This window comes from Lissotriton vulgaris, chromosome 5 (genome assembly GCF_964263255.1).
Source record: "Lissotriton vulgaris chromosome 5, aLisVul1.2, whole genome shotgun sequence".
Taxonomy (NCBI): Eukaryota; Metazoa; Chordata; class Amphibia; order Caudata; family Salamandridae; genus Lissotriton; species Lissotriton vulgaris.
The window spans coordinates 837556218-837569698 of NC_141693.1; the positions used below are offsets into that span (position 1 = coordinate 837556218).

The 13481-nt window shown below is 41.5% G+C and overlaps 1 protein-coding gene across 33 annotated transcripts in view; it reads left to right on the forward strand.

Moving 5' to 3' along the window:
• SORBS1 (sorbin and SH3 domain containing 1) overlaps positions 1 to 13481 on the forward strand; it is a 1099691-nt gene that overhangs the window by 1013574 nt on the left and 72636 nt on the right. For 28 of the 33 annotated variants that reach the window (XM_086922349.1, XM_086922367.1, XM_086922341.1 and 25 more), the window contains 2 exons: positions 2421 to 3200; positions 6706 to 6819. The exons of the other annotated variants lie outside the window; for them this stretch is intronic. In XM_086922349.1, coding sequence (XP_086778475.1) covers positions 2421 to 3200; positions 6706 to 6819 — 894 coding nt within the window. The remainder of the gene's footprint in view (positions 1 to 2420; positions 3201 to 6705; positions 6820 to 13481) is intronic. 33 annotated transcript variants of the gene reach the window in all.

The following is a 13481-nucleotide window of genomic DNA, read 5'->3' on the forward strand; positions in this document are numbered from 1 at the left end:
CTGCTAGCGCAGCTCCTCTAGTGTGCGGCCATCTTCGTTGGCTGCTAGGACACGCCACCTTGCAGTTCATTTTTCAATACATTTGACAATGACTCTTCTGATGAAAAGGGATCTATTTTCTAAATGTGTTACAATACTAGAAAATCAAATTTTAACAAAATCTCGTAGGCTCAGGTGCAATTATGAATCTGCGCTACGCAAGAGACAAACAGCGCATCGCCATGTCTATTAAAATGCACATGTTGATAAGGTCATACTGGCTTATTGGGCAATGTGTTAGTGCCAGGTGGCCAATCTGACAAGTCAGTTCATGGTTTGCTTTCGTGGTGAGATGCTCTAGTTTTGTGGCTACTTGTGGTACTGTGGTTGTAACCATTAAAAGTCTCAGCAGAGCAGCTGTTCCTTCTTTGGGGCAGAGTAGTGTCGCCCCGCCTGTTGCGAGTGCAGCACCTACAGGAAACAAAAATTAATGGAGTGTTCTACTGTACTTCGAGTATGAGTGCAGGGCCATTCCGACTTGTGGACAGTTGCCTAAAATGCGCATGTCAGATTGTCCAGCTGTTGTACCATGTCTAGCCCGACGTGCACTTCAGACCTCAGCAGTCTGTGAGCTGTATAACAGCCTGGTGGACTGCAGACACGGACTCCTAGGGGTTGATTCCGATTCGGGAAACAAATCCATACGATGATTCGTATTTGTTGCCGTTTCCATACGAATCGTAGTGATCCGTTGGAATTGCGTAGTACGATCCGTAGGCTCGAAATACTTACGAATCGCCGCGAACCGCACGAAAGTCAAGGGTGAGTCCGTACGACATAGACCCGCACAGTAAACCGTACGAATCGTAAACACACCGTACAACCCGCCAAGTACGATCCGGACCGGGGAATGGAGACGCGATTCGTACGGATACGTCGGGTATGAGCAATTTGTACGGAGATCTACACTATCGTATAAGCACTGTACCCCTAAATTCAAGGGGAGTACGCAGGGGGTGTACACACGTACACGTACGACCTTGGGAGTTACAGACCATACCCCTACGCACCATACACCTACATTCATGAGGGGTACGCACGGGGACATAGGCACCGTACCACTGTAATCCAGGGGTGTACGCACCGTCCCCCGATGCACCGTACCCCTGCAATGATGGGGTGTACGAACCGTACACGGAGGGTCCGTTCCGTACTCATTTCGGGACAAAATCTGGTTTTCCGGACGTTTTAAACTCCCGTAGCAAAAGCGTTGTACGGAGTACTGTTGACACGATTCGTACTTGCTGGGTCGGAAAAAGCTGCTTCGAACCGTACGGACATCGCGTACTGCGTGTTCCGATTACGATTCGTACAGATCATTGAGTCGTACGGTCTTTGGTACGAATCGTATGGAGAACTGCATTGGGTACACATCGTACTATGTCATACGTTCGGGTACGGTTCTCCGTACGATTCGTATGGGAAAAAGGCTCCGTACAACGATTCGGACGGGATTTTACCGAATCAGAATCGGCACCCTAGTAGAAAAAGGAGCGTTGCTTGAGTCTGCTCTGACCAATCATGTAGCTGCTCTTATACATGAGAGCAGCTTTGGGATTGGTAAGGTTCATTTGCTCAGTCACCTCCTCCATGGTGGTTTCTGAGAGCAGTTGCGGCAGAAGTTCCTCCCCTTAGTTGTGCTGGTGTCAGAAGTGTGTGCTGTTAGGTTTCTTGCCACTTTTCTCCTCTCACTGTGGCTGTCTTCCTCCTTGATGCAAAGTGATGTAGAGCAACCAAGAATTTTTTTCTGAGAGAAAAGTGCTCCACGTGAGCACAAAATGTCTTTGGCTCTAGAAAGTAAATACAATGCGTCACTTTGCCTCGCTTTACACTGCGGAGGGCCTTGGTAAATATGAACCTTAATTTGTTTTGTCCTTTTAAATGCAATTATAGCTCCGGTATAATTCTTTTTCACCAGCGCCTTCTTGCACGTGTCTCATTCAGTCTCAGAGTGTGCAACTTTGTTCCAGGAGGATCAAATTCAAGCCATATTTGTAAAATAATGCCCTCCTGAAACTACTTTATAAATCTCGGAGTCATTAGGTCAGACAGCTTGTGTTTTTATGGCTCTTTTGCTTGCAACGTAATATAACAAATACACGTCTTACACATTGTTTTATTTACATATTTCAAGATCTTTTTCTATCATTCTTGTTTAAAAATTTTGATTTGACTTTTTTTATTATGATCATGTTTTGTGTCACATTTTGTATTTTAAATCAGAAAGTGGTCTGGTAATTGCTTTACTGATTTCTAGAATTCTACCAAATATTTTGTCACATTACAATTCATGCTTTTCCTATTTTCCTTTCAGACCTTATGTTTTCATATTCTTCTTCTTTCATTTGTGCTTATTTCTCCTTTTCCTTCTTTTTTTAAAGTTTCCTGGTTATGACAGGCTTCATACTCCAACACCTCTTACTCCACCTCGTGTGCGTAGAGCATTTTCTCCAGAAGTGCAGGCGATCACATCCGAATGGATATCGCTCACTATGGGACTTCCTCGAAATAGTACTCCCACCCTCACTCCTCCTCTGCCTCCTCTACCTGATGCCTACCTTTACAACATTGACTATCTCACTCCCTCTGCTGCGGCCAGTCCAACCCCCTCCCTTACCCCTTCAGTCAGCCTCCACCATTATAACCTGTCTGGAAGCTCTACGCCATGTTCTGCTCGCTCCCCGCTACCGTCTTTGCCGTCAAGGCCTCAGTCTTCGGCCCGCTATCTCAATGTCATTTCTCCACTAAGCGAAGACAAGTTCCTTGGCTCAGTGTCCCCGAATGCAAATTACCAGGATTCTCCTCAGCTGATAGGTGGTAGTCCAGATCATTTCATCTCAGAGCTTAATGATGTGATAAGAGATCAGTTGAAACTCCAAAAGAAGAGGGAAGAAGCCACAAGCAATGGAAAGAATGACCGAAACCAGATGAGTAAAATGAATGTTTGCAGCCCTCCCACACCTTTTAAAAAGGATTATGTCAAGACAACTTTCCAACACGATAGGCGCATGAGCCCAGATCCCAAAGCACACAATGCATCGTTTGAGGAAGACAAACTGAGTAAGGAGCTTCTTAGCATAGTTCAGGGGAATAACGATATGAAAAAAGAACAGAGAAAATATGATAATCAAGATGAGCTGAGAGAGCCTCAATGCAGAAAGGTACCAATTGCATGTGTGTGCTTTTCTTTCCAGACTAAGCGATTAGTTCAAAGCTGCTGAAATCAGTCCCAACTTGCACTGGGACGAAGTAGTTCCTAGTTGGGGCACTCATTAACCTGTGCATGTTTAGTGTGACAGTAACGAGTTTTCATCCGGTTTTCTTGTGTTTAGCAGCATTAGACAGTTATGGGTGTAGGAGCGTCGCAGAGAAGGGGATTGATGTTGATATTCTAACTACTAATTTGGAATGCTATGAGAGTGACCAACAAATAAGGTCTACGAAGGGAGACCTTGTTCAGGTAAAAGCTGACTATTTGGTGTTTACCTCACTTTAGCCTCAGTAGATGTTTTTGAGTCCAAAAACACAAAACCACTGGAAATATGAGCCATCCAGACACGCACTTCTAAAGTCTGTTTCTTGCTGCCACTGTGCCGGCCATGTTTGGAGTACCGGAAGTCTCTTAATGAGGCAGACCTCCAGTGTTTCTTCTTTAGCATCTCCACGAGGCCCTCTCTGTTGTCCCTGTGCTGAGACTGGGATGTGTCCATTCCATCTGCATTCTCAGTATTCAAAAATGATATTTAGGAGGGCAGCATGAAACATTACCTAGCTATTCACTTGCCTATTTGTCATGGAAGTCATTCAGTTCCAAAACTTTAGCAGCAACAGGGTTTAAACTTCCCAACAGATTAAATGATGTCCAAAAATGCAACCATGAATGTTATAAGCCATCTGAATTCAGGTTAAGTTAGTCTCTAAACGCTGTGGAGTACATATCAACTAGCACTTCCAAGTTGTGATTGAAGTCTGATTCACCAAAGGTTTTTTGTGTTGGATAAATTCGCCAGTCTTAATTGGAAAACATGATCCAGCGTTACACTTACATGTTAGATTGTTAAACAATTACATGATTAAGAAAAGTGGAAGTAGCAATATTTTTTGTAAATTGTCTCTCCTGAGAATACTATGGGGGGGTCACAGTCTTGGTATATCATGTAATGTAGATGACGCTAAGCTGTGTCTTCGAGCTTGTGTCTCATAGGAATCTGTCAACATGTTATCCGGATACCTGGGTCTGTTCGATGGGTGAAGGAATTGGCTCAACAGCAGAGTCCTTCACCCAAGCTTTGAAACCTGCCTAGATCCAACGTTCTCGTCCTTCCATATCCAAACATTCTCCACAGACTGCATCTCTGTCAAGAAGTCCAATAATAGGCTGCAAGCATGTATCGATTATGACTCTCCATTAGGGGTAGTGCCAAAGGAAGTTAGGCTTTGCTGCTCCAAAGTGTACCAGAACCAAAATACACGGTCGTACGTGGACCTACTAATCAGACGAGTTCCCACCACTCTTTGTAAGCACTTTGTGCATCTCTTCGCTTCTAAACAGACGGTATTTGAGGTCTGTGGGGGGAGGTAATGATTATGAATCTAATATCTTCTATTCAGTGTTCTTCCCAGTTGTTAACAAAACACAGGACTGCTTATTTTGATGGGTCTTAAAAATTGTTATTGCAAGATGTGAGTCGATCTCATACAAAACCATGAGAGGGCCAATACGTGTTTCGCGTATAAATTGGCGCTTTGTCAGGGCCAATAAATCAACACATTCTTAATAAATGATCAATGACTATAGACATTCAATCCCAATGATTCAAAAAGGGCAGTCAGCATCACGAGCAGTCATTATTGACTTCATCAATAGAAAAGCAATTTAACTGAGAGGTGGGCTGAACGAGACAGAGCCACAACGAGCATCAGGCTAAAATGCAAATACTTTGAACGTAAATACACAATTGCGCTTTTGAGCTAAATAATCTTATATGATTCTGTAAAGATTGACTGCTTGGGATGCTAACTGCTGTTTTTAAATCATTGAGATTGAAACCCTTTAGACATTGACCATTTATAAATAATTAGGTAATATATTGGCCCTAACGAAGCAACAATTTAATTGTGAAACATGTGTTGACCCTCCTTTGGTTTTAAATGAGATTGACTCACATCTTTAACTAAAGAAAATTAAGACCCATCAAAATAAGAAGCAGTCCTGTCTTTTGTTTATTCATAATCATTACCTCATCCTCAATCCTCGGATACTGTTTGTTCAGGTTTTATGGTTTGTTAGTGCATAGGGGAAGACGCTTCAATATTTTTAGAGGTCAGCCATGTCTGACAATGAGAGCCTTTTCCCCTTTTCTGGTTCCCAGGTACATCTCTACACTTCCCTCAAAAATCTTTGGTCTGCAAATTGTTCATGAGACTGGCCCTGAAACTTTGTAACCAGCTCTGTCATTGGGTCATCCATTTCCTTCTCTGCTTCAAGAACACACTAGTAGCATTCTCTTTGCTTGACCCCCATTATACAAAGGCTGCGTTGCGAATGTTCCTGGAGGCGATTGAGTGACAGAGAACAAGTTAAATAACTAAAACATCATACAAAACCACTAGAAGGCTGATTCACAAAGTTTCATCGATTAGTTGTAACTTACTTCCAACTTACTCCTGTACTTCCAGAAGTCAGAAGGGCGGCACTGGAAACCAAATTAAATGCAAAACAATGCGTAACCTATCCACTCATTGCAGTAGCTGCGACTCAAATAGGGCCACATGGGATTTCATGTTTGAGTAATTGTAGCCCATCCTGCTCTGTAATCAGCCCCTAGCCTGCAGGCCACTGGGAAAAATCCATAGTGGCAGAATAACCACCCCAGCTCTAAAAGAAAAACCCACCTAATTGTAGCCTTAGATGACCAAGGTGAGCTGCTCACCTTTTGAGCAATGCAGACATTTGAATTGAGTGAACATGAAGCGATGATGACCGAGTCCTGCTTGCAATACCACCAATATGTAATGACCCTATTACAACCCTACATTGAAAGTAAGCACTTTCTGCTGTATGATTCTTACCCTGCCTGTCAAGCTGTTTCTGGCTTAAATACCCTTACACTCAGTATCCGCATGAAATTTGCCAGGGTCAGAGGTCAATGTGAGAGGCACAGCAGGAGGTGTGGCGCCTTGTCCTTAGAGGTGTCTGAGCACTTTAGACTACGCACGAGCTTGGATGAAACCAATCAGCACACGGCTGTGCTCAGGATCTAGCAAATGCCCCTCAGTATACTTCTTCTCCTGTGTCACCTGCCAGAGTGCAGTGCAAGGGAAGGATGGTATCTTTCACAGCTTCATGAGGTCCGAAGACTTCATAAAGGTAGATTCTAGTTTCAGTGCTGTGAAAAATAAATGTCCATCCTCTATACTGAAAGCAATGAAACTAAATTTGGTGTAAATGGTATATCAATTTTCTCAAAACCGATTCGTCAAGAACAGCGGTACCTCTTTCTTCTTGGGGTGGTGCTTTGATGTGCATGAAGGTGAGATTTCGGGGCACACTTGATTATTTGGAGGAGTCTAACAGTGCATGCTGTGTTTCTTAACGTGTGCAGGCATGCTGTTAAACATGAGAGAACATGCAGTCTGCTGACCACCTTTTGTTTCCTTTGAAAGACTCCCGACACCAAAGCTCTCTCTTCATCTGCCCTTTCCTTCTCTGCACTGTCTCCCTCTGCTGTCACTGCACAGCCACCTCCCAGGCATAGAGCCAGGGTCCCTATGACACAGGTAACCATTCTTGCTGGTGCACGCGCTTTACGTTTACGGCAGGTAGCACAACTTGCTATAGGTCGTCCAATGATTCTTTGCGTGCTTGGTGGCAGTTTAATTTGCATGCCTTCTGCATTGACAAAGTTCAATATATTTAATATTCTTCTGTTTAAGAGACAGCAGTTTTTCTATGACGCGGCCATAGTGCCCTGAAGACTTCCTGTTGTTTGCTATAGAGTAAATATGGAAATGTCTGTACAAGCTTTCGCATGTAAACCATTTTTGGGATTGACGAAACGTGGTTTTGCACTTGGAATATGTTGTATGTTTTAAAAGATAAATATTGTTAATATGTACACTTAGACAATCACACTTGTGAAAGGCACATGAAGTTTATTTCTGTTTTTCGTTCTCCTGGATAACATGTTTATGGCTTCACCACATTTCACATTGGTACTCCCTTTGATCAGGAATAGTGGATGCAAGTGATCGCATGTGCTTTGCCCACCTAGGAAATATAGTCTAACCTTGTTCACAAGCATCAGATTGTTACTTAGCAGTTCTAAGTTGGATGCCTGATGAAGGGAGCAGCATCACCAGCTAATCTGTCTACCTTTTAAACTGCTTAACTCCTGCCTTTCTCTCCATTGATATACATTTTACACTCAGGCTAAATTAGCACTTTAGAATGGTAGCTTTAAATTGTGACTGTCCAGAAAAGGTCACCTGAGTAGCATAATTTGCAATGTGTGTGTTCTCTCCATGTAGCATATGCATCACCCACTTTCTTATGGGCATCCTGTAGCTGATCGTATGTCCTGATGTCTTACCATGTACAGCGCTTACTTAGAAATACAAAAAAATACAACCATTATATTGACATTCGCCTGTTTGTGCTTTCATCTAAATTGTCATTCCCACTTTTCCTCTATCACATAATAATTTCATTCCATCTTTAGAAGTGTACCCACACAAGCAACATATCTGGTTACTGTGTCATTTTAGTAAAATGTTTAGGCCCAAATCATGTCTTTTTAATTTCTGCATATCAAATAAAGTCACACTGGAATACAAAAGCAAATCTTAGATGTTCTATCCAAGAGATGCAGTTGCTTATGTACACATTGCCTTTTTTCATTTCCCACACACCCGTAGCACTGTGTCCAGCTCTTTCAATATCTTAGTGAAAACCTTTTACCTTGAGTCTGTTAGATTGAAAAGTCAGTAGATTTTAGACATATATGTTGAAGACTTGAGTTCTAAAATGTTAATGTTCTAAAGATTTAAAAAATAATAGAGCTTAAAATCCAACAGCACGCTCCATTCTTCACGCCAATCCCAGTTACCTCACTCCTCTGGCACCCAGACTTTGCTCATGGGTCAGCACATTTGTGTCACAGTAATAGATCATGAAATTAAAGGCTAGTGTTTCAAATGGCTATCCACCTTCTGTTACTACAACACATATGGCAATTGTCTGTAGTCAGCTCACACAGAAAAATAAACAGACACATTAGCTCTTGGTTATTCACAGCGGTGGCAGTGGGGCTTTGAAGACCAAAGTGGTGTTTAATTGATATATCACAGCTTTGGTCAGTGCTGCAAAAGCTGCTTTCTTTGTTTCTCCTGCACTCTTCAAGTTTCCACAGGCCTGATTGAAGCAGTGTAGATGTGATTATAGCTCTTCCGCCTCCTTTGTCCTTCTCTGTCTTTCCTTCTCTCTCTACCAGACCAGAGAGAAGCAGTGGCATTGCCGGTCATGCTGTGGTGCCACCAACTTTTGACTCCCCTTCCTGTAGTAGCAGATATTTGCTGTGCTCAACAGCATCTCTTGTCTGAAAGCCACCTCTGAGCACGGTACCTGATCCCTGCTGTATTTGTGAGAGGGAGTAGTCCCCTCATGGAGAGAGGTCTATGGGGTAGGGCAGTAGATCACAGGAAGTTTTAATAGATTTAAAGCAACATCTGAGGGAGATAAGGGAAAGCAATAGGAAGGCAAGTTTCTTTTTTTATGTCTTGAAGGTGAAATTACATGTCAGAGGGATAGTGGAATATTAAAAAGAGTCTAGATATTTATGAGGAAGGAACACATTCCCTTTGGGTCCCACTAGACTGGTGTCCCCAATACAGTTGTTCCATAGTACAAGCTTCTTATGGTTTGCATAGAGGAAGCATACACAGGATAAAGTAGTGCAGGAGTAGGCATCAGCAAAGTGGTGTTTGTGACCAGGGTCTAATTCAAGAAGTTTTCTTGATTATATCAAGACTTGCCACCTTCTTTTATGAAGGGGTGATAATCAAATTTTGTATGTGATAAGCATCTCCATTATTGTAGTCATCCATCAAACTCTGAAGCCAGTTTTACTCCTGGAAATCCAAGGTTGAGTCATACTTGACCATGGCACAGCTACTAGCAGAAAATAATTTGTGAAACAGGCCTTTAGATTTAGACACAACTCACCTCTGCCCTTGGAGTAAGGCAAAAGTATTAATAAAAAGGTTTGCGAATTGAGCCAAATATATCTTTACGCAAAACACAATATTTATTTTATGAATTGCCCTCACCACAAAAATGGCAGCATAAGTTCTGTTCCCATATTAAAACAAGCTAGTCATACAAATTTGGTTTCATTCCCTTATCATAACCATAGAAAAAATTCCTACCCTTTATATTAATACATTTCTAGTACATTCAAGTGTATTTGTTCTCTAACAGAGTTAACATACATACATAAAACATTTGTTTTTAAAAACTGGTATTCTTACTATTCATATAACAAGGGGTCTTCTGGGTAGAAGTAATTGAATACACTTGTCAATCTATATTAGTAGTCAAGGTCAAGTCAAGTCAAGGACAGCTTTATTCGATTGCTATTTCATGCAATGATAAAAGCACATATATAAAAACATACACATAATTAAAAATAGGTAAAAAAGAACATCCTATATATAAATTACTAATACAGTTAATTGTACGTAAAGTAAAAAATAATTAAAAACAGGACCATTATCACAAGAAATAGTAAAAAGAAGCAATGCTCATTAAATTCTTAATTTAATCGGTAGTACAAAAATGTCCTTTGCTTCAATGTGACCTTTAGACTTGAATTACCATCATTTTCCTGAGGTTAACTACATTCTTTAAAAATATTGCTATCTTCCAGGTACTATGTACAATGTCTTATGATTTTCAAACAAGTCGAAAGCTGGTCGACATTGTCTAATCCCAAAGCATTTTAGGATAGGAAGAAACCACACCTTTCTGAATTCTCTATAGAATTTACAAAACAAGAGCAAGTGTATGGTGGATTGAACTGGGAGATTATCACATGGACACAGTTGCAATTCTTGGGTCCAGTCATTCATTATTGGAAGACTAACAATTCTGTGGAAGATCCCCAGTCTGAATCTTGTTAGTAAAAATCGATCGTAGCCCCCAGGGACGACTATCAAACATGGCTGAATATTAAAAGTAGTTAAAATAGCTGATTCTGCTGAACGCTAGGCTTTAAAATCTCAGCTGACAATCTTGTGATGTCCAAAAGTTGGAGACCCTCTTTTTTTAGATTCTTTCTCGTGACCATATGTTAGGTACTTGGGTAGCTAAAGTATTCAGGGTGTCCGAGATCCTCCTTAAAGTTGCGGACATACCTTACCTAAGGGATCTTTAAGGCCCCTTCCAATTTCAGGCTATCTAACAATATGTCTCTATTTAGCTGGGTCTCTGTTTTTTCCACACTCTGTGCCACAAAAGAATGGGCTCAAGTTTAATAAGGTCTGATATATGTGACAGGCCCAATTTTGCGTGACAGACATACTAGGATGTATGTCAGGAACGAGTTTTCTACTGTTTGCAACGGGTATGTATTAGCAAGGCCCCATACCCCAGCTCCATATATAGCTGTGGAGACACTTTTAGCTTTACATATCTTGATAAGCCCCACAGGGGGTCTCCTACCCAGTTTCCTTGAGAAAGTTACAAGGGCAGTGGTAGTTCTTCATAAAGCAATTTTTTTTGCTAATATAGCATGAGCCCGTAGATCTTTTTGGTCAAAGAGTATCCCAAGATATGAGAATCTCTTTGTGGGCTCGATCTTTTGTCCATCCACAAACATGTCCGTACATCTTTGACTTCCACGACCGCACCTCATAACGAATGTCTTTGATATATTAACCCTGAGACCAAGAACGTTCATAAAATTAGTACTTGTGCGGGACATTAAAACCGCATCATCCGTGTAAAGGAGAGCGGGACTAGTATGTCCAACTATCTGAGGGTAGTCATAACTATCCTTGATCAGCGCCTCTTCCAGACCATTACTATAGAGGTTAAAAAAGGAAGGAGGCCAAGACACAGCCTTATCTGACCTCCCTCTTTATAGGAAATGGAGCGGTGCATTCACCACTTAGGCTAAATCTAACTCGGCCCTGGGCATTATTATAAAGGCATCTAAGAAAAAGTTGAGCTTCCACCCCCATTGCTTCAAGAATCTCCCAAAGCTTCTCGTGTTGCACAGAGTCAAATGCAGCGGTGAGATCCACAAAGGCTAAAAACAGCCTACCACCTTTCACCCCCGTATATTTCCCTATAAGTATGGCTAAATTTAGACTCTGCTCAGTTGTTCATAGGCCCTCCCTAAAGCCATATTGTAGAGGACTTTATTATCCTCTGCCCAGACGTGTAAACGTTCTAAAATTATTCGACCGACGACTTTAACCAAAGAGTCCAATAATGATATGGGCCTATAACAACCCGAGTCCTGACGATTACCTTTTTTTAAAACGGGCACAATTAACGATTCAGTCCAGGTATCCATGAAGGGAGCAGAACAACAAGCATTAATTACCTGGGAACAATTGGGCCCCATAAAGCCAGATTTGTCTTAAACAAGTCAACCAGCACCGCATCAGGGCCGGGTGCTTTGTCACCCAGGCTTGCAGAGGTAGCCCGATTAACTTCCTCCAGTGTAAACTCAAGATTGCAGTATTGGATATTAGAGACCAGTGAAGTTTTCTGGGCGCTGACTTCAAAATTATCACCAGGATCATATACCGTTGTAAAGTGGTCCACCCAGTGGTCCTCGCTTATAGCGATTTCCATAGACGGGCCACCTCTAGGCTTCAAGAAGGGTACTTTAACAGCATCCCAAAAGGCCAAGCTGTCCCCCAATAATTGATTCCCAGGCATCATTTCGTAATTTAATTTTTCTTTTCTTAAGGGCTAATCAATCTGTAATCAACTCTTGCCTGCCTCACACCATTTGGGTTTCTAGGGGTCTCGTGTAGTACCTTTTTTAGGTTCGTATAGGCTTGAGTGCAATTTGTATCGAACCATCCCTGGGTTTTCATTCTGTTAGAGGTCTGAACCTATAAAGCACCCCCCACTGCTGCTGCAATAAGTTGAAAGGAAGTCAAAATATTAACTGATGCAGCTGAATCACATAAACACGTCTCAACAGCTATCTTACAGTTCTGTAACACTTTTTTTGTGACTACGAAAGGGTCCACTAGTGACCAGTGAAAGGTATAACTATTTGTCTTGTCCATGGTGATATTAGGTATGGCCTGGTCAATGTTATCAAAGCTCACAGACTTATTTAACAGCAATGATATGGAAAAGCATAATGGAAAATGGTCACTTAGTGAATTATCTCTGACAACAAAAGAGCGAAGTTTAGAACAGTGACTATTTGTCAAAAATACATAGTCTATGGTACTATATAGACCTCTTCCATTGAAGGTATAGCCAATGGGAACTGGTTCATCACAAGTCTCATTCGCGAAACCTAAATCAAGACTGAATATTGTTTTATTCTACAGGTCCCTGCTTTCCATCTACATTCGGGCATAAAAAACAATTAAAATCTCCTACTATGATAACCATTGTATATTTTGAGCGTTTGCTACATATAGTCTTCACGTCCTTAATCAATTTTGTCACTGCCAGACCCATTTTTCAAGTGGGAATATTGTTGTAAAAATTAACCATTGGCATACGTTGCCTTCTATCAAGGTCCATTACAATTTTCTGATAGTAGATCTCCTCCAGGTAATTCTCGATCTTTTTTACATTTAGCATGTTTGACATGTAGATACAAAGTCCTCCCTTCGCCCTCCCACTTAGGCCCTCCATTGCTGGGGTATGGAAAGTTTTGAAGTCATTAATGTGGATTGCCTTTATCAACCAGGTTTCCTGGAGGCATACTGCATCATACACTTCTATAAAATTACACCAAATAGAATTGCTTATCTTAGAGCGTAAAACTGCAATAGTCCATGAGGAAAAGTTACAGGTTACTTCTTCACTTCTGCTCCTGGAATTATTGGCACTCTGCATATGGGATTTGACCAGCTACATAAGCTGATACCTCATCAGGAATTGGGAACTTAAAAACCTCCTGAGATTCAACTAACGGTGTGTTACTATGACCTCCAGAAACTGATCTTTGCACTAATGAGTCTTGTGTGACCAATTGTGTACCTATGGCTAAATGAAGCTTATCAGGGATAGAATGATCTTTATAGGGACTATGCGATCGTAGAGTCTTTGGGTTAATCTCAAGCTTCAGGGAGTAGTCTCCTGAATGAGCCATACATTTGTCCAGTCAGTCTACTCCTTTGAGAGAGTTAAAAATGTTGTAGCGGTTGGTAAGTGAGATTACGTTGCTACACTACCTGAC